The sequence below is a fragment of the Bos taurus genome, chromosome 10 (assembly GCF_002263795.3).
Source record: "Bos taurus isolate L1 Dominette 01449 registration number 42190680 breed Hereford chromosome 10, ARS-UCD2.0, whole genome shotgun sequence".
In the NCBI taxonomy this organism is placed as follows: domain Eukaryota; kingdom Metazoa; phylum Chordata; class Mammalia; order Artiodactyla; family Bovidae; genus Bos; species Bos taurus.
Window position 1 is genome coordinate 35645274 of NC_037337.1, and position 26834 is coordinate 35672107.

General features: G+C 42.1%; 1 protein-coding gene across 3 annotated transcripts in view; it reads left to right on the forward strand.

The window, feature by feature from the left end:
* The window catches only part of EIF2AK4 (eukaryotic translation initiation factor 2 alpha kinase 4), a 97143-nt gene that overhangs the window by 54465 nt on the left and 15844 nt on the right, over nucleotides 1-26834 (forward strand). For all 3 annotated transcript variants that reach the window (XM_010809210.4, XM_002690785.6, XM_024997963.2), the window contains exons 18-30: nucleotides 365-444; nucleotides 4188-4289; nucleotides 5643-5696; nucleotides 8433-8669; nucleotides 10512-10587; nucleotides 11135-11256; nucleotides 14977-15026; nucleotides 15960-16128; nucleotides 17420-17536; nucleotides 19242-19307; nucleotides 22365-22535; nucleotides 22962-23096; nucleotides 26168-26275. In XM_010809210.4, the coding sequence (XP_010807512.1) occupies nucleotides 365-444; nucleotides 4188-4289; nucleotides 5643-5696; nucleotides 8433-8669; nucleotides 10512-10587; nucleotides 11135-11256; nucleotides 14977-15026; nucleotides 15960-16128; nucleotides 17420-17536; nucleotides 19242-19307; nucleotides 22365-22535; nucleotides 22962-23096; nucleotides 26168-26275 (1487 nt within the window). The remainder of the gene's footprint in view (nucleotides 1-364; nucleotides 445-4187; nucleotides 4290-5642; nucleotides 5697-8432; nucleotides 8670-10511; nucleotides 10588-11134; nucleotides 11257-14976; nucleotides 15027-15959; nucleotides 16129-17419; nucleotides 17537-19241; nucleotides 19308-22364; nucleotides 22536-22961; nucleotides 23097-26167; nucleotides 26276-26834) is intronic.

The following is a 26834-nucleotide window of genomic DNA, read 5'->3' on the forward strand; positions in this document are numbered from 1 at the left end:
CCCCTCTTCACTTTATTGATTGTTTTTAAGGACTCTTAAGAAATTATAGCTTCAATTAGAATAATTTGGTTCTGTGGGCAAGCAGTTATACTGTGACCCCAGGTGGTAATGGGAGATTACCTCATGACCTGGCCTGTCTGAGATCCTCCTGCCTGACACTGCCCCTTTACCACAGCAGAGCCAAGGTATGTGGCCGGCCATCCACGATTTAGGGTTAACAGCTTGGTGAAACGTATGCTGCTTCTTCCTGTGAATAGTGTCAACAGACTGTGTCTCACTCTTAAGAAACTTTTTTTTTAATAAAAATTTGCCTTATCTCTAAGTGCTGTTATTAGACACCTTTTCCCTGCCTTCTTCCATGCAGGTCATTTGACTGGGATGGTTGGCACTGCTTTATATGTAAGCCCTGAGGTCCAAGGAAGCACCAAATCTGCATACAACCAGGTAAAAAAAGAAGCTTTGGGGGGAAAAGGAAAGATCGAGAGAGAGAGAGAAAGAGGAAAGAAAGAGTATGAAGATCACAGCACTGGGGGTTCAGTTACCAGCTGAGATAGCAGGAAACATTCAGTCAGTTCAGTTCAGTCACTCAGTCATGTCCGACTATTTGCAACCCCATGGACTGCAGCATGCCAGGCTTCCCTGTCTATCACCAGCTCCTGGAGCTTGCTCAAACTCATGTCTATCGAGTCGGTTATGCAGTCCAGCCATCTCATCCTCTGTTGTCCCCTTCTTCTCCTGCCTTCAATCTTTCCCAGCATCAGGGTCTTTTCCAGTGAGTCAGTTCTTCGCATCAGGTGGCCAAAGTATTGGAGTTTCAGCTTCAGCATCAGTCTTTCCAATGAACACCCAGGACTGGTTTCCTTTAGGATGGACTGGTTGGATCTCCTTGCTGTCCAAGTCTGTATCATGTATCTGTTGAGTGCCTGTTCCAGGTAGGACACGTGATGCCCAAAGACAGCGACTGAAGCTGGCACTCTTGCTGCCAAGGAGCTTACAGTCCTTCTGTCCATCTAAAGAAGATTTGAACTAACTGGCCTTGGGCCAGGCCCTGGGAACACAGGGAACAAGGCCATCAACTAATAAGACATCTTATTCCAGCCTTGAGGGGACTTGTCCACTGATGGATGAACCAAACAAGTAAAAATTCTTAAATCACAAGCTACGTAAGAACTAAGAAGAAAAGAAATGGGATCCAGTGACCAGAAGACAATAAGGAGCATCGTCTTTAGGTTGACTGATTACAGAAAGCCTCCCCAAGAGGATGGCTATCCTGACAAAAGAGGAAAAGAGGGAGAAATCACAAGAGTTGGGGCCTGGAGCTTGGCTCGGAGGGGAGAGGGATAAGCAGAGGAAACAGCACCTCAGAGAGAAGTGTGTTAGCGTGGGTGAGAGCTGGCATGGCGTGGTGCACTTAGGAAGATCACAAAGAAGGTCAGACTGGCTACAGCAAGGTGAGCCACGGGGGCAAGAGGCGCGAAGCAAAGCTGGGGGGAACGCCAGGGTCAGGTGATGCAGGCCCGCGTGGCCATGATAAGGAGTGAGCAGAGGCAGCCCTGAAGGATCTTGAGCAAGAGAGTTCATTCCACCTGCTGCCGGACACCTTACAGAAATCCAAATGGGGCGGCTGAGCTAGGACTGGAGTGGTGGCAGTAGAGACCAGGTTTGCTGTTTAGTCGCTCAGTCGTGTCTGACTTTTGCAACACCATGCACTGCAGCATGGCTTCCCTGTCCTTCACTATCTCCAGAGTTTGCTCAAACTCATGTCGATCGAGTCAGTGATGCCATCCAACACTCTCATCCTCTCTCACCCCCTTTTCCTCCTGCCCTCAGTCTTTCTCAGCATCATTATCTTTTCCAATAAATCAACTCTTCACATCAGGTGGCCAAAGTATTAGAACTTCAGCTTCAGCATCCAATGAATATTCAGGGTTGATTTCCTTTAGGATTGACTGGTTTGATCTCCTTGCTGTCCACGGGACTCTAAAGAGTCTATTCGAGCACCACAATTTGAAAGCATCAACTCTTTGGCACTCAGCCGTCTTTCTGGTCCAACTCTCACATCCGTACATGACTACAGGAAAAACCATAGCTTTGACTAGATGGGCCTTTGTCGCCAAAGTGATGTCTCTGAAGTGTGCAGATATGAGATACATGTTGGAGGGAACGTGACAGGTTTTCCTAATGGAGTGGGTGTTAGGTGAGGAAAAGGAAGGGAAACAGGACAATACTCAGCTTTCTACCTGGAGCGGCTAGGGGAAGGGTAGTTGACTGAGCCTAGGAACCCTGACGAAAGACGTGGGAGGTAGAGGAGAGGATGGCAAAGAAAACTGCCTGGGGCACGTTAAGAAGGAAATGCCAGATGAGAAATCCGATTGGAGAGGTCCAGTCTGCTGCTGAAGACTCAAGACTCAAGTTCAGAAGAAAGGTCAAAGTCAGAGGTATAAATTTGAGAGTCACCAGCACACAGATGGGATTTAAAAGCTTGAGCCCAGCTGAGATCACTTAGGGCAAGACCCATAGAGGTAAATTTTTAAAATACATGAGGCAGGCAGTCTGCATCAAAGCGTATTTTCAAGCTTGTGGTGGCAACTCTAGTGTGGGTTTTGATTCTGACAGGGGAGCACCAGGCAGTGACAGAGTGGAGGCGAGGTGAGGGCGTGTAGAGATGGACATGCCCACCCTGAGCGGGGGAGGCACCTTCAGTGTCACCATTCCAGTTTAGCTTTCAAGAGGATAATGGAATCCTTGAAAGGATTTTGGCCTAGCACTTTTCCACCTTTTGAAATGTATCCTAAGGAAACAACCAGGGACAGCCAAAATGATTGGTGTGAAAGAGGCTTGTCACAGCATTGTTTATAACAGGGCGGAATTGTAAGTGTTTAAAAGTAGAGAACTGGTTAAATTATGGGGCTTCCATGTAATTGAATATGTCATTAAAATCACGTTTTAGAAGAATGATATTATAGTATTAAAATATTCTTTTGTGTTAGGAGAATAAAAGTTACAGATGACACTGTGGTTCTAGTTTTAGTGCGTGCGTGCGTGTGTGTGTAGATATTTTTTTAAAAGGCACAAAATGGGTATATCTTAGCCATCAACTGTAAATTTCTTTAGGCAGTGGGGTTATGGATGGTTTCTATTTTATTCTTGGTGCTTTTGTGTATATTCCACGTTTTTCTACAGCTAACGTGTAGGAAATGACAGGATGAATGTTTGTTTTTAAGACTTTGGAGGTCACTGGTTGGAGAGGCTCTCCTACTAATCCTTGAGTCCAACTGCATTCAAGTTTTCCTTGGAAACTGCTTCTGTGCCTGCGTGCAGTGTACCATGAGCAGTCTCACCCTTGGCCTCTTTGTGCTCGGCTGTCACAGGCACAGGACCTTCTGAACATCCTCTTCCCCTTGGCAGCTGCCTACCTGAGACTCTGCACTGACTTGCCTTACCTTCTTTCCTTGTATTTCCATATTTTGTGGGGATTTGTCACACGATCTTTCTGTTGTGCTATGCTTCTGTCCTCATCAGTATGGCTTTGCAATCAGTGGCTGATATTTGCTATCAGATGCAGATTGTGCTGTGTTTTCCTTTTGAGATGATCAGTAAAAATGCAGTTTTGTTGTCGTGTTGTTTAGTTGCTCAGTCGTAACTCTTTGTGTCCCCATAGATTGCAGCCCACCAGGCTTCTCTGTCCATGGGATTTTACAGGCAAGAATACTGCAGTGGGTTGCCATTTCCTATTCCAGGGAATCTTCCCAACCCAGGGAACGCATCTGTGTCTCCATATCTGCAGCATTGCAGGTGGATTCTTTATCACTGAACCACCGCAGAAGCCCTGTAAAGATACAAAGCTAACTCTTTTCAAGATGTCGGTTCTCCTTGCTCTGTAATAATTATTCTCAGTGTGTGGCCAGGGGTTATCTATGTCTGTGGGTAGGGCTGAACCAGTTACAATCAACTTTTAAGAAAAATGTTGAAGTCATGCCAAATATTTTATCATCTAAATATAAAAATATCATCTATATTTTATACTTACAAGTTTGTTTTTTTATAGGACAGAGTGAATTTTTTCTCGTATGGTTTATTTTTCACTTAGGTGAACATTATCCCATCTAACAGTGCTCATCCTCTAATTCCCTATTGGATTATGCTTTCATATCTAGGCTCTAAATGTAATTCTTTTTCCTCCTCAGAAAGTGGATCTCTTCAGCCTGGGGATTATCTTCTTTGAGATGTCCTATCATCCCATGGTCACAGCCTCAGAAAGAATCTTTGTTCTCAACCAGCTCAGAGATGTATGTATCAGATGTTTTATTTAGTGCCTCTGTTTCCAGTAACCTGAATCTTAGCATGGACATTAGAATTCAGTGCCGGGTATTTATCTGTTATTTATAATATAGAAAGAGGTTGTCCTGCTATAATTTTCTGTGTTTTCTAATAAATGGAAATTCATCTCGGCTTATGCACTTACAATGATAAGAAACTTACCCCAAATTGATTTATTTGGGGAGATATTGCTAGGTAATCCTTTTTAAAAATATTTTGAGATTTCCTCTTGATTTTAAAACAAAGGAATTTTAAAATTTTGCATAATATCAATATAGTTACAGCAGTGGGAAGGGGTTATAAGGATAGCAAATATTTAGATCTAGAAATTAAAAAGTTCCAGCTGAATGTACCAGATATAATAATGCCTAAAGAATACCACTATGACCAGAAGGTAAGTGGGGTCTGGGGTGAAAATCAGCCACTTGAATTTTTTTCTCAATGAGATCTCCCTCAGTCTTCTTGGGTTTGATCCCTGCCTCTTCCCAAACTAAAAGGGACTAATGTTGGAGTGTGTGAAGTCAAGGGTGCCCATGGGCATCAGCATTAAGATGAGGGGAGAATAGAGTGAGGAAGATTTAGATTCACATATTCCTGTGTAAGAGAGATGAAGACTCTTCCTCTTCCTTCCTAGAGCAGAACCAAGTATGCATGTCTGTTGGTATTAATCACATACAGTGTGACTAAGAATACCCTGTGAGGTATCTCAGGAAGGAGTTTGATAGTTTAACTGCCAGGACAGCGTGGGCAGCTGTGTTCATCATGTATCAGAGGAAACAAAGAGATTACTGTGTCCTTGCCTTGACTTGGAATGCTCTTCATTGGTGAAGTGCCTTTCTTTAGTCTAAAATTCATGTTTGTTGCCTCATTTCAAGAATATCTCAACTGCCAGGTTAATGTTACGATTGAGGTCTTATTTACCAGAAAGGTGAGAAGTTTGAGGGGGTGGGTAGAGATTTTCACGTTGGTTTTTTCTTACTCTGTGTTGACCATTTTGTATTTTTACCTTTGTTTGTTTAATAAGGTTACTCTTGTCTTTCTCTGAAGCCATTAGATGGTAAAATACTTTGTTCTCAAACGAGGTGCTTTCTGTCACCTAGGGTGTCATTTGGGTGAAGTTAGTGTTAAAATAATACGTATGTCCTTGGAAGGATGGACATTGGATTTCAAGATGAGTGTCTTGTCCATCTCCCCTTGTTGGCAAACTTTCATTTCTCTATTTGATTTTCTTACCTCTGGTGAATAAAATGCTTTCACGTTTTATTGTGAAAATGTGGCAGCCTGCCAAGCACTTGCTGATTTGAATACAATATTTTTTTTAGCCCACTTCGCCTAAGTTTCCAGAAGACTTCGATGATGGGGAGCATACAAAGCAGGTAATTTTCTGATACTTTAATTACTGTGTTCTCACTCTGGAGTTTTAATTACTATTTTTCTTCTTCAATTAGTAATCTTCTGCCACTCATTCTCTTGTGTCGTGGGAACAACGTGGGGGAAAGTATCAAAAGATGGAGTACTTAAAATGTATTTAGACTTGAAAAACACTGTAAAAATGCCAAGGGCTGGCATAAAAAATTAACAAACTACAGGGTTCTTTTTTGTGATTCCTCATGCTTTTGAAGTACTGTTTGGACCTTTGGCTTAGCTATTGAAGAAAGAGAACACTCTTACAGCTCATTGTTTGAGATAAAGCTTGAAACTTTAAGAAAAAGAAAATACATTTTGAAACTGTAATTTTGTCCTGTCTTATGTTGGTTAAAGTAGCTTATATTGTAAAGGGGAAGACTAGACAGTTAGATGGTACAGTAATTTAAACAAAATAATTTTCCCCCGTACTGTAAATATATGTGTGTGTGTGTACACGCGCGTGCCTGCTGAGTTGGCTTTAGTTGTGTCTGACTCTTTGCTACCCTATAGACTGTAGCCCGCCAGGCTTCTCTGTGGGTTTTCCAGGCAAGAGCACTGGAGTGGATTGCCATGCCCTCCTCCAAGGAATCTTCCCTACCCAGGGATCGAACCCATATCTCTTAAATCTCTTGCATTGGCAGGCAGGTTATTTACCACTAGCGCAACCTGGGAAGCCCCTATAGTATATGTATGTCAGAGTAAATTATTAGCATCTGGCTAATATGAAGGAATAATCATTAGTGAATTTATTATAGTGCTTCTGGTGTGCCTTTCTTCTTAGTGCTGGCTGTTTGTCTTAGAGGAACCTTCCATGGTTAATACTCTTGTCATGTAGAAGTTTACTCCTTAAACTGATTTCTTAACAATTATAATCAAGGCAGAATCCCTTATTTAAATTTTAATGTTGAGAACAGAAACCTAGCTAGAATATTGCATTAATTTGCTACTTTTTGATTATTGGTTTTGTATCTGGATGGACTTAACTTTTTTAGACTAATTTTCCTCCCCTGTAAAATAGAGATATTAAATATCCTTTATTTTATATTGGTACAAACATCCTATAATTTGGTAGCATTTAACATATGACATTTGTTTATGGTTCGAGGGACCCATTCTGCCTCAAATGTTGAATTAGTGAAGAACCATTAGAAAGTGGCTTCCCAGGTGTCTCAGTGGTAAAGAAACTGCCTGCCAGTGTAGAAGACACAAGTTTTGATTCCTGCATCAGGAAGATCCCCTAGAGGAGGAAGCAGCCACTCACTCCAGTTTTCTTGCCTGGGAAGTCCAATGGACAGAGGAGCCTGGTAGGCTATAGTCCATGGGGTTGCAAAGAATCGGACATGACTGAGTGACTGAGCATACATTAAAAAATACATTGAGTCGTGTTTCTCCTTTTACTAGCTATTATCATTGATCTGAACTGAGTTGTTCCCTGTATTTTTTAGGGTGTCATAAATAAATACTCAAATCATAGCATTTCCCTGTAATGAGGTCAGTCTTATTCAGTATTCCCACATGGTGGCTCCTGTGGTGTTGTAGTTAAACTGCAGACATAAGCACAACTATACATACCATTTCTCAAGACAGTGATTGTCCTCCTAGCACAAGGACTTACTGGGCACCCTGGAGCATTTGCACTTGGGCTGTACAAACTTAACCAGATAAAACCATATATAAACTTAACCTTATATAAACTGTGTAAACTTAACCACCACAGCCACTGCCGCTGCTGCCTTCCATATCACATTGTTGCTTTTTATCTGCAAGAAGGCAGCATAGAAAATGCTTATTGACTGAGTATAACAGTTACTGCCACATACAGAAATTAAGTATTACTATCGATTTTGCTGAATAGGATATTATTTTTACCAGTTTAATTTAACATATATATTCATAAAGTTATATCACATCAGTTCCATTCTTTATATGAAAAATAATTATCTGTGTTTTTAATTCTAGCCTCAACCAGGGTTAAGGATTATGGGGGAGGATATTTTAAAGATATGTAATTAAAGATGCTTAATGAGATTCATCTATATTGAGGTTTTCTGATCTCAAGTATTCCTCTAACTCCTTATAAACAAGAGAATTACAGAATCATTCTGGGGCCTTTCAAAGGTTTAAACAGGGAACTATAGTTTATTCAAATAGTTCCCTGCTTAATTAGGTAGTAGCTATGAAGGTATAATAAATGAGTAACAGAAGAGAATTCAAGGGAATGGTATGAATACAGATAACATAAAAACAAGATGTTTTCTACTGATTTAGGGATTCCAGCAGCTCTTAAGCATTATATTTTCTACTAAAATTGGGCACCTAAAATAACTTGTTTTATGTTCTTGTATCTTGTGTGGTTCAAGAACTGTACCAAAAAAGCTGTATTTTAGATACAGTGTGTTTAGAAGGCCTAACTTTTGCTTCTATGTCTTTGTTGAAGGTTTTTTGGTCCTTTATAACAGTGAAGTACAAAAAGGGCCTCTACCTTTTAGGAAAGATACTATATTAATATTACCTAGTTGCACAATCCTGTGACCATAATGAACTATTGGGGGGAAATGACAAATTCAGAAATTTAAGAAATACCAACTAAAATGGACCATCTAAGGGGAAGAAGTGTGTCCTTTGGGACCTGAACCAAACACCAGCTTGCTGGGAGAATTCCCGAGCACCATCCATCGCATCCCATCCCCAGTATTGCATTGTAGAAATCTGTCATCTCCTGGCTGTTGAACCACGATCCGGCAAAGCGGCCCACGGCCACAGAACTGCTCAAGAGCGAGCTGCTGCCCCCGCCCCAGATGGAGGAATCGGAGCTGCACGAGGTGCTGCACCACACCCTGGCCAACGTGGACGGGAAGGCCTACCGCACCATGATGGGCCAGATCTTCGCCCAGCGCATCTCCCCTGCCATCGACTACACCTACGACAGTGACATACTGAAGGTGGGGTAAGCCATGGCTTGAAAGAGCTTTACCCGCTCTACAAAAGGATCAAGTCCATTCCTGAATTTTCCTGGGTTTCTTTAATGCCTCCAACATAAATTCTCTCTTTTTTTTAAATTAAAGCATCGTTGATTTATAGTATTGTAATAGTTTCAGGTATACAACAAAGTGATTCAGTTATATATATATATTCTTTTTCAGATTCTTTTTTATTATAGGTTATTATAGGTTTTATTATAGGTTGTTTCCTAAAGGAAATCAACCCTGAATATTCACTGGAAGGACTGTTGCTGAAGCTGAAGCTCCAGTTCTTTGGCCACCTGATATGCAGAGCCGACTCATTGGAAAAGACCCTGATGCTGGGAAAAGATTGAAAGTAAAAGGAGAAGGTTATGGCAGAGGATGAGATGGTTAAATAGCATCACCAACTTAATGAACATGAATTTGAGTAAACTCCAGGAGATGGCACAGGACAAAGGAGCCTGGTGTGCTAGTCCGTGGGGTCACAAAGAGTCACACAGAACTTAGCCACTGACAACAATTATAAGATACTGACTGTAGTTCCCTGTGCTATACCGTAGGTCCTGGTCCAACATAAGCTCTTAGTTTGAGGTCTGTATATGCAAAATGTGTGTGTGTGCATTATTCTAGGAAGAGCCACACTTTTAATCACTTACTTGTAGGAGTTCCTGATCCACCCCCTAACCAAAGAGGGTAAGAAGTGGTGCTTTTAGAGACCAAGCCCTGGCCCAGATGGCCAGGTCAAATAGCCAGCTCCCAATACTGGCTACACATTAAAGTCACCTGTGAGGCCCTTGGACAACACAGAGGCTCAGGCCCTACATCCAGTACAGTGACTTGGAGTATAAGTGTGAAGCACTTCAAGAATCTCTGTTCAGGGACTTCCCTGGTGGTCAGTGTTTAAGACTCCATGGTCCCAATGCAGGGGGTCTAGGTTCAGTCCCTGGTCAGGGAACTAAGATCCTGAGTGCTGCAACTAAGACCCACTGCAGCCAAATAAATAAATAAACAAAAAGAATCTCAGTTTAAAAGCTCGTCAGGTGGCTTCTGAAGCACAAGCAGGTTTGGGAGACTTCAACATTTTCTTTCTTAAAAGCAAAAACAGTCTGAAACGGTATAGCAAAATGTTAAAATTGTATACAGTTGGGTGAGTTAATAATAGATATTTGTTGTATTCTGTATACATTTCCATATGCTTAAAGTAGAATTTGAAGAGTAGCAGAGAAAGTCCTGGTAAGGTTTGTGGAAGATCAGTATAGATTTCAGGGGCTAAGTGGTTTTTCTTCACTGGTATATTAGATATCTACAGGATTATGGTTGACTTTTTAATTGTTGGTTTTTTGCTTCTCTATTGTCTTTAATAAATTTTCTGTAGTGAAATAATGCTACTTTTATTATAAGAAAAAATGAAAAAGAAAGTTATTTACAAAATATATAAATGCCATGTAGCTTTCAAGAGGCCCACTATGAAATATTGTAGTCTGTGGGAGGGGGTTTGATGCTGTTAGATGTTTGACTGCCACAGTGTCTCTGAAAGTTCTTTTGGAGAGTTGTGTGTAGGACTAGCTGTCTCTGAAAGGCACACATGACCATTGCTGAGAGCTTGGACTTTGAACTGAGGAAGCCCTCCCAAAATAGGACATGTTGCAAGACATGTGGTTTGCTCCTTTCCTGAATATGTTCAAAAGAGGAGTGACTCATTGCGATCTGTTTTGTGATCTTGGGAATAAGTAATATAATGCATATGACAAGCCACAGAAAGATATTTTGGGCGATCCCTTTGATCAGGCTTCAATGACACTTGAATTGGTCATATTCTAGGGCAGCTTCTCCATCCGCACAGCCAAGATACAGCAGCACGTGTGTGAAACCATCATCCGCATCTTCAAAAGACACGGTATGTCCTCTTTTAAAAACATGGGCCTTCTCAAAAGACATTTTGTTTCCTCTTCAGAAAGTCATGTTAATGGACTTGGGTGCAGCCATGCTTTACTTTCAAATTCAGTTACACTCACTTGACACCCATGACGTTTAAGCTTATTTTTATAATTCAGCTTGTGGAGGGGAAACAGATTTGAGTATTATAACCTCGTTGGTAAAATACAGTTGGTTTGTGGAGTCAGAAATGTGACTAGGGAATTTCCTGGCAGTCCAGTGATTAGGACTGAGTGCCTTCACTGCCATGGGCCTGGGTTCGATCCCTGGTCAGGGAACTAAGATTCGGCAAGCTGTGTGGTGCAGCCAAAAAAAAAAAAAGGAAATGTGACTAAATTAACAAACCTAACCTTAGATGAGCTTTCCATTAGTAAACTTAGAGAATTGAAGATAAAGTGATTTCAGTAGTCCCAGTGGCAGATTCTTAACTGTCACGTTTGTGTTTGTTTTAATTTGTGTCTGGAAAGCATGAGAAACAGTGACCAGTTATTCTTTCTCATTTGGTGTAGGAGCTGTCCAGTTGTGTACCCCACTGCTGCTTCCCCGAAACAGACAAATATATGAGCACAACGAAGCTGCCTTATTCATGGACCACAGCGGGATGCTGGTGATGCTGCCTTTCGACCTGCGGGTGAGGCTGGGAGGCTTTGCTGACAGTGTGGGTGCCATGCCTGGTCCCAGGGCTGGTATCATGTTAAAGGAACACCCCCACCAATCATTCTTGCCCCCAGGCTTATTTTCTTAATGTCACCTCTAGGAAACATAATCTTAAGAGAGTTATCAGGGTGACAGCATCATGGTAAACCTTTGACCGTGTGTGCATCCACCTTAGTGCTTACGTAGAAGCAGGTGCCACGTCTGCACGTCAGTGTTGAGCTCCTCCAGGTGATCATAGCAGGCTAACTTGGCCAACCCAGACATTTCCCATACGCTAATGTCCAGAACAGTTGAATTCTTATAACAGCAAGTGTCCCTGCTAAGTGTGTGTGCTGAAGTCTGCTCATGCTTGCTTTCTTATCCCCAGGGTTCCCTTTGACAGCAGCACGCTTACTGGTTGATCACTCACATGGTGCTGGCTGCTAACAAGCCCATCTGTACTGTAAATGCATGTGACAGACAAGAGGTTAATATTCCTCTTGTACAGAAAGCACTTAGAAGTAGAGAGATGAGTAAAGGCTATAACCAGGCAGTTCTCTGAAGAGAAGATACATGGGGATAATAATCTTCTCACAGATACTCAACCTCACTAATAAGGAAACACAAAGCAAAGGTATCTGAACTTCACCTCTCAGACTGGCAAAAATCTTTAATGCCCACAGATGACTAGAGTTTAGGAAAATAGGTACTTTAATATATTGCTGATGAGAATGTAAGTTGTTGAACCTTTAGAAAAGTAATCTGAACATATTTAATAAAGTAAATGCATATACTACACCCTTTGAGCTAGCAATCCCACTTTGAGGGATTTATTTAAAGAAATAACACATTGGTATACAAATATTAAAAAGACATCCATTTCCAATTTATCATGGTGGTCAAAAACTGAAAACTGCTACTGCATCAGTAGCAAAATGGCTGAATAATTTATTATGGAATATTAAAGAGGTAAAATATCAAAATGCATATATATTTAGATAGATCCATATCTATATTTGATCTGTAGGAATATCCATGGTATCCTATTAGCTGGAAGAAAAAGTATGTTTCAAAAGAACTGTAATATGATTCTTTCAGGGGAGGTTGTGATTTCCTCAGTTCTGTCTCTCCGCAGCAAAAATTTGAAGTGATGGATGGACCAGTGTTACAGCTCCATGTTACAGCTCAGTTTATGTCGGGAGAGTGTGTAATTTCCTTGGTTCTGTCTCACCACAGCAAAAATTTGAAGTGATGGACAGATCAGTTACCAGTGTTACAGCTTGGTGTTACAGCTCAGTTTTATTTGGCAAGGAAAGGAAAATACACCCTCAAGGCATGAGGGCGGGCCGACCCAAAAGACACAAAGAGAAGAGAAGCCAGAGGCTCAATTTTGGCTCCTCTCTTTATATGTTTTTTCTCCTCCCCCTGAGCCTGCCCTGTGTAAACTGGGCTAGCCAGGAGGGCTGTTTGTTTCACCTGAGGTTCTCACTCCAGTCCTCAGACCTTCCTTTGTTCTATTTTCACGGGCTTTTCCCTTCTTTGTGTTTTAGCCACTTCATTCTGGACTCCTTTTTCCTAATCTAACTACCTAACAATTCCTTATGGCAGAAAGTGAAGAACTAAAGAGCCTCTTGATGAAAGTGAAAGAGCAGAGTGAAAAAGTTGTCTTAAAGCTCTACATGCAGAAAACTAAGATCATGGCATCCAGTCCCATCACTTCATGGCAAATAGATGGGGAAACAGTGGCTGAGTTTATTTTTCTGGGCTCCAGAATCACTGCAGATGGTGATTGCAGCCATGAAATTAAAAGATGCTTACTCCTTGGAAGGAAAGTTATGACCAACCTAGACAGCATATTAAAAAGCAGAGACATTACTTTGCCAATACAGGTCCGTCTAGTCAAGGCTATGGTTTTTCCAGTGGTCATGTATGGATGTGAGAGTTGGACAATAAAGAAAGCTGAACACCGAAGAATTGATGCTTTTGAACTGTGGTGTTGGAGAAGACTCTTGAGAGTCCCTTGGACTGCAAGGAGATCCAACCAGTCCATCCTAAAGGAGATCAGTCCTGGGTGTTCATTGGAAGGACTGATGTTGAAGCTGAAACTCCAATACTTTGGCCACCTGTGAAGAGCTGAGTAATTTGAAAAGACCCTGATGCTGGGAAAGATTGAGGGCAGGAGGAGAAGGGGATGACAGAGTAGATGGTTGGGTGGCATCACCGACTCAATGGACATGGGTTTGAGTGGACACCAGGAGTCGGTGATGAACAGGGAGGCCTGGCATTCTGCGGTTCATGGGGTCACAGAGTCAGACACAACTGAGCAACTGAACTGAACTGAATTGAACAATTCCATTTTTATTATACAGAGAAAGAAAAAAGTTTAAAAAAAAAAAAAAACAGCTGAGCATGTTTACAAAGATGGGTATTTGAATGCACCTGGTATGTTTGAGATATATATAGTGCTCCCACATGCGTGTGAATAATGACACATATCAGCTTGTTTGTATCCCCAGACTGAAGTGTCAAAAACTTGAACTTTTGACTGTATTTTTCTGGAGGGAGGTCTGGAATCAGGACATTGTCTTTCTTTCATATCTGTGTTTTGCAGCATATTGCAAGAACATGTTTTGCTTTTATGGTTCAAGAGGAAATTCCTTCTATGCCCTTGGATTTAGTTTTTCTTTTGCAGTAAGTTAGGTGGTTTGGGATTATTTTGAGTGAGAGGTGAGTAGGTAGCATACCAGATTTGGGCTCTGCAATGGCACCCCACTCCAGTACTCTTGCCTGGAAAATCCCATGGACAGAGGAGCCTAGTAGACTGCAGTCCATGGGGTCGCTAAGAGTCGGGCACGACTGAGCAACTTCACTTTCACTTTTCACTTTGATGCATTAGAGAAGGAAATGGCAACCCACTCCAGTATTCTTGCCTGAAGAATCCCAGGGGCAGAGGAGCCTAGTGGGCTGCCGTCTATGAGGTCGCACAGAGTCAGACAGGACATGACTGAAGAGACTTAGCAGCAGCAGCAGAGAAAGTACAGAGGGCAAACATTTACATAACTATACTTAAAACTGGCTCCTTATTGTCTAGACATTAGGGCACTAAAATGCAGATTGTTAAACATAAGCTTTCTTTCTGTGAGCAAATATATTAAATCCCTCCAAATAAAAAATAATTGCCCTTTCAGAATTTGACCTATTAGTTAATGATACCACGTCAGATCTCTTGAAGCAATCTGGTAATGGTTTTATAAGCTGTGGTGATTATTACTGGGTGGTTATTAAGAATTTCCTCTGTAAGATCTATGAGAAAGTCAGGAAATTTGTAAGAGGTAATACCCATTTTGACTGCAGTATTATGTGACACTTAAAAAAAAATTCACAGGTCATCATATAACTTGCACAGAATAAAATATACTCATTTTACTAAAAGTGATTTTTTTCTCAAACTTAAGAACCTAAGAAATGCCACAGCGAATAAGGTTGGTGTTACATCCAGCAGTGAGATAAGCTGCTGACTGACCAACTCAGAAACATTCCAAGGAGTGTGAGTGACGAGCATTGCACAGCTTTGTGAACATTCTCAAAACCACTGAATTGTAAACTTTAAAAGGGTGAACTCTATGGTATGTGACTTACAACTCAAAGGTTAAAAAAACAAAAGGAGTAGTGGTTGGCACCTCTTGATACTGACCTTTGAAACTTTATTTTTCAGGTTCCTTTTGCAAGATATGTGGCGAGAAATAATATATTGAATTTAAAGCGGTAAGAAAAAATGGGGGTTCATTTGGTGCATGTGGGGAAGAAACCCAAAAAGAGTATTTCATCTACAGTGATCGTTACACAGTCAAGTATTTGGAGTTTAAAGTACTGAGCTTGGAAAATGGTCACAAAGCCATTTTGTCACAAAGCGCCAGTACCCCTTTCTATGATCAAGACTGGCATCCTCCTGTTTGTAGGAATGTTGCATTTGGGTGGCAGCCTGAGACTCCCAGTCTTTTCTCTGCCTTCTAAATGTCCCCAAGCCACTTGACCAAGTACTTTCACAAATGGTTGCTTGGAAAAACATCTGGCTGTTCTTGATCACAGATGGCCTCTTTTAAAATTTAATTGAAAAGACAAGTGGCCAGTGGTCTCTGTGTGAAAACTGCCTGCACAGGTAACTGAATAAAAACAGCTTGTGGAGAAGTGGAGGAAACCCAGCAGGAGTGCTGAACCTCCAGGCACTTACCGCTGGGGAAAGGTTTTCATTCACATACCACAGGGGCAAACACCAAGATCTGCATAAATTGGAGCGATGTTGTTGTCAGCAAGGCACCTGACTTTGCAGCTCCTTTCCTGAACAAAGTCAAAGCTCTTTACATGCCTTTATTCTCAATTCCAAGTAAACAGTTACTAATCATAAAGTGTGGGCATCACTGTGTAGAAAGCAAACACTCATGATAAAATTATTTTTCTGTGTTATTTCATGTCTATTTCAGACTTAAAAAAATAAATAAACCCCATTGCTTAATAGTAGCAACACTGGGAATTGGAACCTAGATACAAAGCATGACTATTCTGGGCAAATCTATCTTTACGTTCTCTTAATCATACCACTAATTGATTTTTCCATATTATTTCTTTTATTCAACAATCTCTTATACATATGTAATTCCAGCAAGCAATGACCTTAGAAATGCGGGCTTCTCTCCGCAGATATTGCATAGAACGTGTGTTCAGACCTCGAAAATTAGACCGATTTCATCCCAAAGAACTTCTGGAGTGTGCATTTGATATTGTTACCTCTACTACCAACAGCTCGCTGCCCACCGCTGAAATCATCTACACCATCTACGAAATCATCCAGGAGTTTCCAGCACTTCAGGTTCCTTCCCATACCCTAACATCCCAAGGTTATCCCACTAGACAGAGTCCTTCACCAGATTCCATGGGACCACAGAACTGCTCCTCAGATAGTGCTGGCCATGAATCACATTGTTACTCAAGCCCCTGGGAAAGTTTGATGTAGCTTTTGAGACAGTCTCATGCTCTTACCTCCACCTAGAAAGAAATGAATTTGTTTTTGTTTCTTTGGTTGGGGGGAAGCTGTAGTTTCTCCATGCATTCCAAAATTTGAGGAATTCAGCTAAGAATCCTAGGATACTTTGAGCATGTTGGGAACCCTCAGCTCCCTCCTACGCCCAGGCTCTTTTTCAAAAAATATGTACTAATTATCTTATTGCTTTAGATTACATGGAATGCATTCTCTCTCTTTTTTTTAATCAAAGTGTAGTTGATTTGCAACAGTTTTTAATTTTAAAAATTTTTAGCCACACTGCATGGCATATGGGACCTTAGTTCCCCATCCAGGGATCAAACCCATGCCCCCACCATTAGAAGCCCAGAGTCTTAACCACTGGACTACCAGGGACGTCCCCACCCAGACTCTTAACAACTGGCCTCACTTTGTGTGGTCTCTGTGGACTCCCAGCCAGTGGAGTGCACTGTGCGCTCAGTGGTTGCTCTCCTTGGCCTTCCCTCCCCATCCCCGCTACACGCCCCTCTTACCCTCTCCACAGTGACCTCCCATCAGTCACTGTGCACCCCTATCCAGATAGACCTCTCTACCCAGCTGCAGTGGGGGCCCGGGAGCCTGCCTGCAACCTCCCTGATTGGCCAGCCACCTTTTCTTCTCAGCTCTCACAGCACGTGAGACGAGAACCCACGTGCTAGTTGCCAGCTGTTTCCTCCAGGCAGAGATGCTCCTTCAGGGCCACTGTCTGTGCAGCCCACTGCACCTGGCTCAGCGCACAGCTCACCGCCCTGTGAATGCTCCTGACTGTGTGCTTATACTCCACCAGCTGGGCGTATAGGTCAGTTAGTACTGACCCAGGTCTTCTCCCACTTTGAAATCTGTGTCACCTTGCTCAGGGTTTTGAACGTAGCTGGAGATGAAAGTATTTCTGATGTGTACGATAAAGATTAAATTATTAATATATTATACTCTGACCACAACAGTGTAAGAAGAATATATATATGAAAAAGTAAACTAAAAGGCAATATGCTAGAATTCATTCCTTCCATTGTGTCAGTTTGGTAAATTGGGGATAAGATTCTAGATTTCGTCAGGTGCCTGTGTTGCTTTTATAATGAAAATAATAATTTCTCTGTCCTAGGAAAGAAATTACAGTATTTACTTGAACCATACCATGTTACTGAAAGCAATACTCTTACACTGTGGGATCCCAGAAGATAAACTCAGCCAAGTCTATGTTATTCTGTATGATGCTGTGGTAAGCACTTAATTCCTTTGAGTTGATATTGAAGGATAATAATAATAGCTTGAGAATTTTCTTAGTCATGTAACCATAAAACTGAATTGGGAATTTTATCTCCTTCCCCTCTTTGCTCTAAGGTAAAAGAAGCAATGGCTCTGATTCTACCAGCAGTTTTGTTTTTGTTTTTCCATCAGTAGTTAACAAGTATTGGTTGAGCTTTTGTTCTGTTCTAAGCCTTGTGCTACTAGTCACTAGTAGCACACTTCCATGGTGTGTTTGCAAGGGTAACTTCTGAAGATTGAATTATCATATTTAATTTATAAGATAATAAACTTCTTCACTCACTTGCTTCTTAAGGCAAAAGCATCACTAAGTAATTGGTCCTGATACTTGCCTGTAATAAGTTTAAAAATAGTCAGCCTTTACTAAGCATGCACTGTGCTCAGAATATATGTGCCAAGCATTGTTCTAAACCCTTTATGAAGATTAACTTGCCTAAGTTAATCTCACAGGCACTGTTATTGTCCTTTAGAGAGACCAAGAAAGGGAGTATTAGTTTTGATAGTAAAAGACTTATGTCCTGCCCTTAATTCTTCCAGCCTGTCTGAGCTTATCAGTGAAGTCATTTATAGACTGGGGGAGACTGGTTTAGACTTCTCTTGGGGCCTCGTTTATCACCTCATTTATGTGAGACTGGGGCAGCATCACCTCCCATTGCCCTTCCGAATTCAGCCACATCGTTGTATTTATTACCTTCCGGTATTTGTGCAAAGCCTGAAGGGAGGACAGTGAAGATCTTAATTATTACGGTGCTGGGGTGAAGGTGAATCCTTCCTTATCTTTTCTAATTTCTTTTCATTTTAAATATTATTTTTATAATAAATAAGAACATCAAGAAGATACAGTCACTAGCAGTGCCAGACAGCCTATGATTAAGACAGGATAAGCTGGGGAAGTTCGTAATGGTTGACTGGTTTTTGTACACTAAAAAGCTCAACCAGCTTTTATTTCATCTGCCTGGGACACATCAAGGGTCCTAACTTTAGTGTTTGCTTCTTCACATTTCTTTTCTCCTCCCAAAGTGCTGCTGCTGTTTGGCAGGGACAGATAGAACAGAGTGTCAGTGAGAGGCTGGCAGAAAGCCCAGGGATGGTGCAGAGGCTTCCCATCACTCTTGTTCATATTCTGTAGGCTGCCTGGCAGCATGGGGTGGCACTCGGAGCCTGTCCACACATGACTTTCATTAGGGGATATGGATCAGTTGACTCTAGCATAAGCAGCCCTGGGTAAGCCTCTCTTCCTCTGGGTCACCTCACCATTCAGCAAGTACAGCTCTCCCCTTGTTAATTCTTTTATGTCAGGAATTGTTGTTCAGTCGCTTAGTCGTGTCCAACTCTTTGCGACCCCATGGACTACAATACACCAGGCTTCCCTGTCCTTCACTATCTCCCAAAGTTTGCTCAGACTCATGTCCATTGAGTCAGTGATGCCGTCCAACCATCTCATCATCTTTGCCCCCTCTTCTCTTGCCCTCAATCTTTCCCACATTTTAAAGCAATGTTAGTTATATAGCTCATATGAATTGTGGAGGGAAAAAGTCTTTTAATCAGTTAATCCATTTTTCATGATGAGGAGCAGTTTGTCCAAAATGAAGGCTACACCTGTCAGAATTAGCCTGGAAACTGTATCTTGTTCTCATTGTTACCTTCTTCTCCATTAGACAGAAAAGCTGACGAGGAGAGAAGTGGAAGCTAAATTTTGTAATCTATCCTTGTCGTCAAGTAGTGTAAGTATCTTTCAATGGTGTGATTACAGCTCTCTCTGTAATGCTGTGATTCCAGAAAACGCCAAATTCTCACTGCAGTCAGGCAGCGGCGCTTCCCGCCACCTCAGACAGTTTTTCCCTCAAGTAGGTGCCATGGCAACGTCTGGAATTAGGGGAAGAGAAATCAGGGCCATGATCAAAGAATGCGTCTCCATGCTGTTTTCCTGACACCATATCCTTCTCTTCATACTCCTTGCCAAGGCTGTGCTCAGTGGAGCCTCCTGCCAAGCATACCTCAGGCTGCTCGGCCTCTGTGGAAGTAGATTCTTCAGGATCGTTTGCGACCCAGAGCTCCACCTCACAGGCCTCCCCCACCTCCTGGTCTTCCAGCACCTCAGAGCTGCATTATAGCTCTGGCTTTTCTGGGGAATTACCTACTCCTAAAATCTCACTGGCAGTGAGGAAAATCTCACCGGGTAAATAGGTTTGTCCTTTCTCTCTTCAAGCATGAGATTGGACCCAGATCTTTGCCAGTCACCCTGACCTAACTGAGTCCCTGAAAAGAAAAAGACAACAGGGATTTCTGGTACGCTGGCCAGGCGGAGTTACTCAGATTCTAGGACACCTACCACGTGTCAGGCACAGTGCTAGGGATGCAGAGAGATGTCAGTGGAAGAGTCCACAGACTGCTTTCAACTTCTTCTTTCATACTGGCCTTTAAAAGCCATGAGGGGATTCATCCAGTATGTGTCTACCCTCAGCTCACAACTTTCACGGGGTGTCACAGTTTAAAGAACTCACTCAAATATTAATAGTTTGCAGGTTGGGAAAGTAAACCAGATACATAGCGCTAGGAACTCTGGAAATTAGACCAGATTACATTTTAAATGTTAACTATTATAGGAGGTATTAATAATTACAGAGTGACTCAATGGCATAATAAATATTCTAGTACAAAGGACAGTACTTATGCAATACCCTAGATATGTACACAGCACATAGCCATGTGCAGAAATAGTCCCGTATGTAAATGACACAAAGAATCTGTCCAAGAAACTGCCCAGTTCAGCGACTCCTTAAAAGGGTTCAAGCCTAAAAGGTTCTCTGAACTAATATCACATTTCAAAATACTTCACGCTTGCACAAGATAGCCACATTGGTTGCTAAAATGTCAGCTTCTTTGCTTTTTGCTGAATTTCTATCCATTAGTCATGTGATGTGCATGTATGCTCAGTCGCTTCAGTCGTGTCCGACTCTGCAAGCCCATGGACCCTAGCCCACCAGGCTCCTCTGTCCATGGGATTTTCCAGGCAAGAGTACTGGAGTGTCTTGCTGTGCCCTCCTCCAGGGGATCTTCCAACCCAGGGATTGAACCTGTGCCTCTTACGTGCCTTCATTAGCAGGTGGATTCTTTACTGCTAGCGCCACCTGAGAAACCCAGTCATTTGATATTAAGCATTAATTCAAAGTTGTGTGTTTGATTAGTGCAAAATGGAAAAATTAGTATCTAATATAGGCATTGGTGGGCTTTCTAGGTGGCTCAGTGGTAAAGAACCCACGTGCCAACACAGGAAACATAAGAGATACGGGTTCAGTCCCTAAGTCAGGAAGATCCCCTGGAGGAGGGCATGGTCACCCACTCCAGTATTGCCTAAAGAATTCCCATGGACAGAGGAGCCTGATGGGCTATAGGGTTGCAAAAAGTCGGACACAACTGAAGTGACTTAACATGCATAGGCATTTGGTACTCTCTTATTTTAAAAGGAAACCCTAAGAGTATTAGAAGAGGGAGTAGAAATACTGCAGGTAAGTTTCAAATATCTGGCCCAGTCTTCATAGTTTACAGATGAGGCACCTAAAGCCCAAAGAGATGCGTGACTTATCCCAGGTTACATGGAGTTAGTTGGTGATAGGTTGAGTACCAGAATCTGGGGGTGTAAATTCTGATGCTTCTGGTAGTTTATTAATGGGGTGGTGGTGGTGGTTTAGTCACTAAGTCGTGTCTGCCTCCTGTGACCCCATGGACTGGGGCCTGCCAGGCTCCTCTGTCCATAGGATTCTCCAGGCAAGAACACTGAAGAGGGTTGCCATTTCCTTCTCCAATTAATGGGATAATGTTTAAAAAAAATTTATTAAGAAAAAAATAAAATCAAAGACATAAAATTTTTTAATGTTGTCTTTAAGATACTAAAGAAATATATTAACACTTTGGGATTTTTTAAAAATACAAGTGATTTATGATTATGGAACTACCTTAAGTTTCATTCATAAGTCTTCATTCAGCTCTTCAATTCCATGTACCTGTTTATAGATGAACCAGGTTCTATCTGCCTATAGTCTCAAAGTAGCTATAGTTTTGCCTCTTAGTTTCCACGTTAGCCCCTGGAGTCTTTTTTTCTGGTTTTATGATCATAGTTACTTCCTCTTTAACTGCACTGGGCCAGGGCCTGTGCCTGGTCCACAGATGGATCACTGCTAGCTGCTGCCCCCTCCTGGCGAAGACAACGAGTACAACTGCGGAGAGCTGGGATCTGGGCTAAGGTCTGAGCCGGAAGAGAAGGCAGCAGGGGCTGCCTGTAGGAGGTGGTATCCAAACTGCATCTCAAGTCTACAAGTAGGAATTATTCAAGGGAGGACAGGGAATTCCCATCCTAATTCAGTGTAGTGTTAGAAGGAGTCAGACTTTGCCTTCCTGTCCCTCATTGACGTGCCTGTAGCCATGGAATTTCACGAGCATGAGGAAGGCAAAGAGGAACAATACTGGCCTGAAAATATATATAATGGAGGCTCTGCTAGTGTCAGGGTCTGCTCTGCTGGGGTGAGCATTCACTGTGTGTAGGACTAAAAATGAACTGTGAGTAGGGACCTAGAGCACTTCGGCGAGGTGCCTTAGAGTTGTTGGAAAACAATAATCCTTAGTGGGGACTGTGGAAAAGACTAAAATTAGCCTTGACCACAAAGTCTACCCTTTTGGAGGTGCAAAAGCTCTGCCACTCCCCCCTGTGTTTAGGAAACATGCAGCAAAGTGAGTCTTTCTTGCCATGGATTTTGGAAGCTAACTGCCTCCTTGCTTTCCAGCTGTGTCGACTCTACAAATTTATTGAGCAGAAGGGAGAGCTGCAAGATCTAACCCCAACCATAAATTCATTAATAAAACAGAAAACAGGTGTTGCCCAGTTGGTGAAGTACGGCTTAAAAGATCTGGAGGAGGTCGTTGGACTGTTGAAGAAATTTGGCATAAAGTTACAGGTTTGGCAATTGTTTGATTCTGGCAGCGCCAATTTGTAGCATTAATAATAGCACAAGGAGGAAATGGGTTTTATTTTATTAATGCTAGTTTAGTGTTTTATTTTTCCAGTAGAACGCTGCTTTCCACATTTTGGAACATTTGACACCTAGTAATAATTTTGGCTTATATCAGAATTTCTTTGCGAGCATCACAATTCCTGTTGTGTGGGAATTCTTACTATGTCAGCCTCAAGAAAGGTGGTTATTCTTGAAGAGAACAGAGCTCCTCTTACTTGGTAGGCTATAGTCCAACAGATTGTGTACCAAATATTTTGTTTATACTAAATAGATTGTTCTGATGTTCATGATGGAAAATGGGGTCTTCAGCATTGCACACTCTTTAAATCTCGAGCCCTTGACACATCCGTGTGGCATTTCCCTTGGCAGGTCCTGATCAATCTGGGCTTGGTTTACAAGGTGCAGCAGCACAGCGGAATCATCTTCCAGTTTGTGGCATTCATCAGACGGAGGCAAAGGGCTATATCTGAAATCCTCGCAGCTGGTGGTAGATACGACCTGCTGGTGAGGGCATTTCTTCCTCAGCTTGTTATTGTAATATTTACTTATTTGGCTGCACCGGGTCTTAGCTGCCACACGTGGGAGCTTTGATCTTCGTTGTGGCATGCAAACTTAGTTGTGGCGTATGGAATCTAGTTCCCAAACCAGGGATCGAACTCAGACCCTGTGCCTTGGCAGCACTGAATCTTAGCCACTGGACCACCAGGGAAGAAATTTTTTGAAACTACAGAAAAATTGAATCACTGGTATTATTGAACACCTATATATATTTCAACTAGGAATAGAAATGTCTTATGAAATGCATTTGTACTATTTTTAACTTTTGTGTAAATAGCTAATAGGTTTACAGGATATTGCAAAGATAGTACAGAGAGGTCTTGTGTACTTTTTATCCAGTTTCTTCCAATGGTTAAAGCTGGTATAACCATAATAAAATACCAAACCCAGGACACGGACCTCCACATACTGTATGTGTCTAATTCTGGGCTATTTTTATCACATGTGTAGATTCCTGTAATTACCACCACAGTTGAGATACACTGGAATATATTAATAGAACTGTAACTCCTTTATGTCCTTTACCCCATGCCCTATATATGATTGTCTTAAATATTTCCTCAGTAGACACTGAGGTCCACATTAGACAGTGTTGTGCTTTTTGCTTCCAGTGTCAAACTCTGAAAAACTCAAGAAAAGAAGCAAGTTTACTGTATTTACCCATCTGATGAGAAATCTGGGTTATTTGAATTATTTTTCGCCTATATGAAAGATGACTCTCGATGCTTTTAAGATTTTTTTTGTTTTTTGGTTTTAGTTTGAAGTTCAGTTATGTGTCTTGGAAGGACTTTCTTTGGATTTGTCCTGTTATTTGATTTTTCCCAGCTTCTTGAATCTATAGGTTTGTCTTTTGCTAATGAGCCTCCTCCCAAGCGCCAGCAGGCCTCAGAGAAGGTTCAGTGGGGAGCCAGGACTTCCATATCTGCCTCAGGGTAGTGCGCCCCCCATCAGCAGAGTCAGTGGAGGCCAGGGTCCCTGACTTCCACCCTCACCCAAGCAGTAACAAGGCCCTCCTCCCCTCTGGGGTGTGCCAGAGGAAGCTGAATGGGAAGCTGGAACTTTGACCACTATCCAGCATAGTATGAGGCATTATTTTTTCCACAATTTTTTCAGCTTTACTTTCTTTTTTCTCTCTTTCTAGAACTCTGGTAACACAAATTTACATCTTTTGTTATGCTCCTATGGTTCTGGGACATCTTTCTTTACAGTCTCTTTTCTCTGTTGTTTAGTGATTTTATCTTCAGTTTCTCTGATTGTTTTTCCTGTTATCTCCATTTATGCTGTTGGGCCCATCCAGTGAGTTTTTTGTCTCCCACTTCTTTGCTGAGACTTTACCTTCTTTTATTTGTTTCAAGCCCATTTATGATTCCTATTGTAGCATTTTTATGCTAGTTGCCTTAAAATCTTTGTCTGATAATTCTCACATCTGTTTCATTTTGTTGGTGTCTGTCGATTTGCCTTTCCTCATTCACTTTGAGATCCTGGCTCTTGTTACGATGCCTGATTTTCAGTTGTATCCTGGACATTTTGAGTCTTACGTGACTAGACTCTAGAACTTACCTAGACCTTCCAGTTTAGGCCTCCTCTGACACTGCATAGTGGAGGCGGGGTGGAGGAGGCAGGGCCCCTTCCTGCTGTCAGTGGGAGTGAAGATCAGGTTCCTCGCTCGGCCTCCTTCTACACCCCCAGGGTGGGAGGGGTGCTGTGTTACTGCTTCCCACAGGCCTCCACTGATATGTAGTGGAGGGTTGGGGGGTGGGGGAGTTGGCAGGTGGCCTTGTTACTGCTGGAAAGTGGTGAAAGTTCCAGCTTCCATTCAGCGTCCTCTGGCACCACCCAAGAGGGGAGAGGTACCTTGTTACCACTTGGGTAGGGTGGAAGCTGGGGATCCTGGTCTCCACTGACACCACTGGGGGAAGCGTTACTCCCAGACAGGAAAGTCCCGGCTCCCCTCAGTGTTCTCAGCTACCACCCTCCTGGGACTTGGTGGGGCCTCTCTGGGTAAGGGGGAATGTCTTGACCACACTCAGCCATCATGAGTGGGAGTGTCTGTGCTGCTTCTGTGACACTTGGCCAACCAGAGCCAGTATTGTCTACAGATTTTTTATCTTGCTGGGTTGCCCCTTTCTTGATTTTTTTGACCAGAGAGATCAGATTTTCTTTGGGGCTTTTTTGTTTGTTCTTCTTGGCATTTCTGGGATGACAGTTTCTCCAGCACTCAGACCTGGGTACAAGAGGCAAAAACCAAACCCAGGGAACTCACCACATGTGGTTCCTCGGACCCCATGGTCCCTGGTCAGCCTGCCATCTTCTCTCCACTCTCAGAGTCGTCTTATGTTTGCTTTATCTGTAGTGTTCAGGGGTTTTAGCTGTACTTAGAGGAACAGGGAGAAGTGTATCTACCCATCTTGGTCCAGAACCTATGTATCCAACTTTAAATTATCTAGTAACATTAAGTAAAAAGAAAAAGGTGGCATTAATTTTAATAATGTATTTTATTTAATACAGTATATCTAAAATAATATGTAAGCATGTAATCAAAATTTTTTTAATTATTAAGGAGCTATTTACATTTTTTCTAAGTCTTCACAGTTAGCATTTGTTTAACCCAGTATACCCAAATACTATTTCAACATGTAATCAAGTATCTAAAAATTATTAAGAAGCTATTTCACATTCTTTTCCATTCTGAGTCTTTGCAACCAGCGTGTTTTACATATACAGCAAACGTCAATTCGGATTAGACATTTCACATGCTCAAGCCCCATGTGGCTAGTGGCTGCCAAATTGAACAGTGCAGAGCTCGGTGCAGCATTCATTAACATTTCCTGAATCTGCAGGTATGCTTGCTTCTCTCTCTTGCTACACACAAACACGCACACACACACTCTTACACACTTTATTTTGTTGAACCCTTTGATAAGTTGCTATTAGAGTGCATGCCCCCAAATCATCGCTTTTCCTATCATCACACTTTCTTCTCCATTTCATAACCAGAGCTGCCTGTCTCTCCCCAGATTCCCCAGTTTAGAGGACCACAGGCTCTGGGGCCAGTTCCTACTGCCATCGGGGTCAGCATAGCCATAGACAAGATAACCACTGCTGTCCTCAACATGGAAGAGCCTGTAAGTACTAGCTCTGCTTTCCAGCATGCTCTGAGATGGCTCTCCTTTTGCAGTCATTCACATGGAACCCCAGATGTAGTAGCTATAGACTGAGGTTTAGGGAGACTGTCTTTGCTGTGAGGGGCAAGCCTAAATCTTGGTGTCGATACTTAGCCTCTGCTTTCTACCTGGGGGACCTTAGTCCAGTAGCCAGACTCTCCTTACTGGAATATGCTATGTAAATGTGAGAGATTACACTTGTTAACAGACTCATATCAAAGCCTTCTGATCATAATTCTACAAAGAAATGGTTTTTTCCTCTGTGTTTCAGGCAAGATTAGTTTTTCCAGAGAAAAAGAATATCTTCCTAATGACTTAGAAATAATTTCAAGTCCTTTATTTTAAAAGACTAATATAAAAATTTTCTGACTGTGTCATTTTTTTTACCATGTCATTTTGAAGCAAAGACTTGTGCATTTATGTTGCTGTATGTGATTTTAAGGTGCCTGTTTCCATATGAGTGCTGCCTGCATGGTCCCACCTACATGCCCGGAATCTCCCTCCTCTAAATGTAATCAAT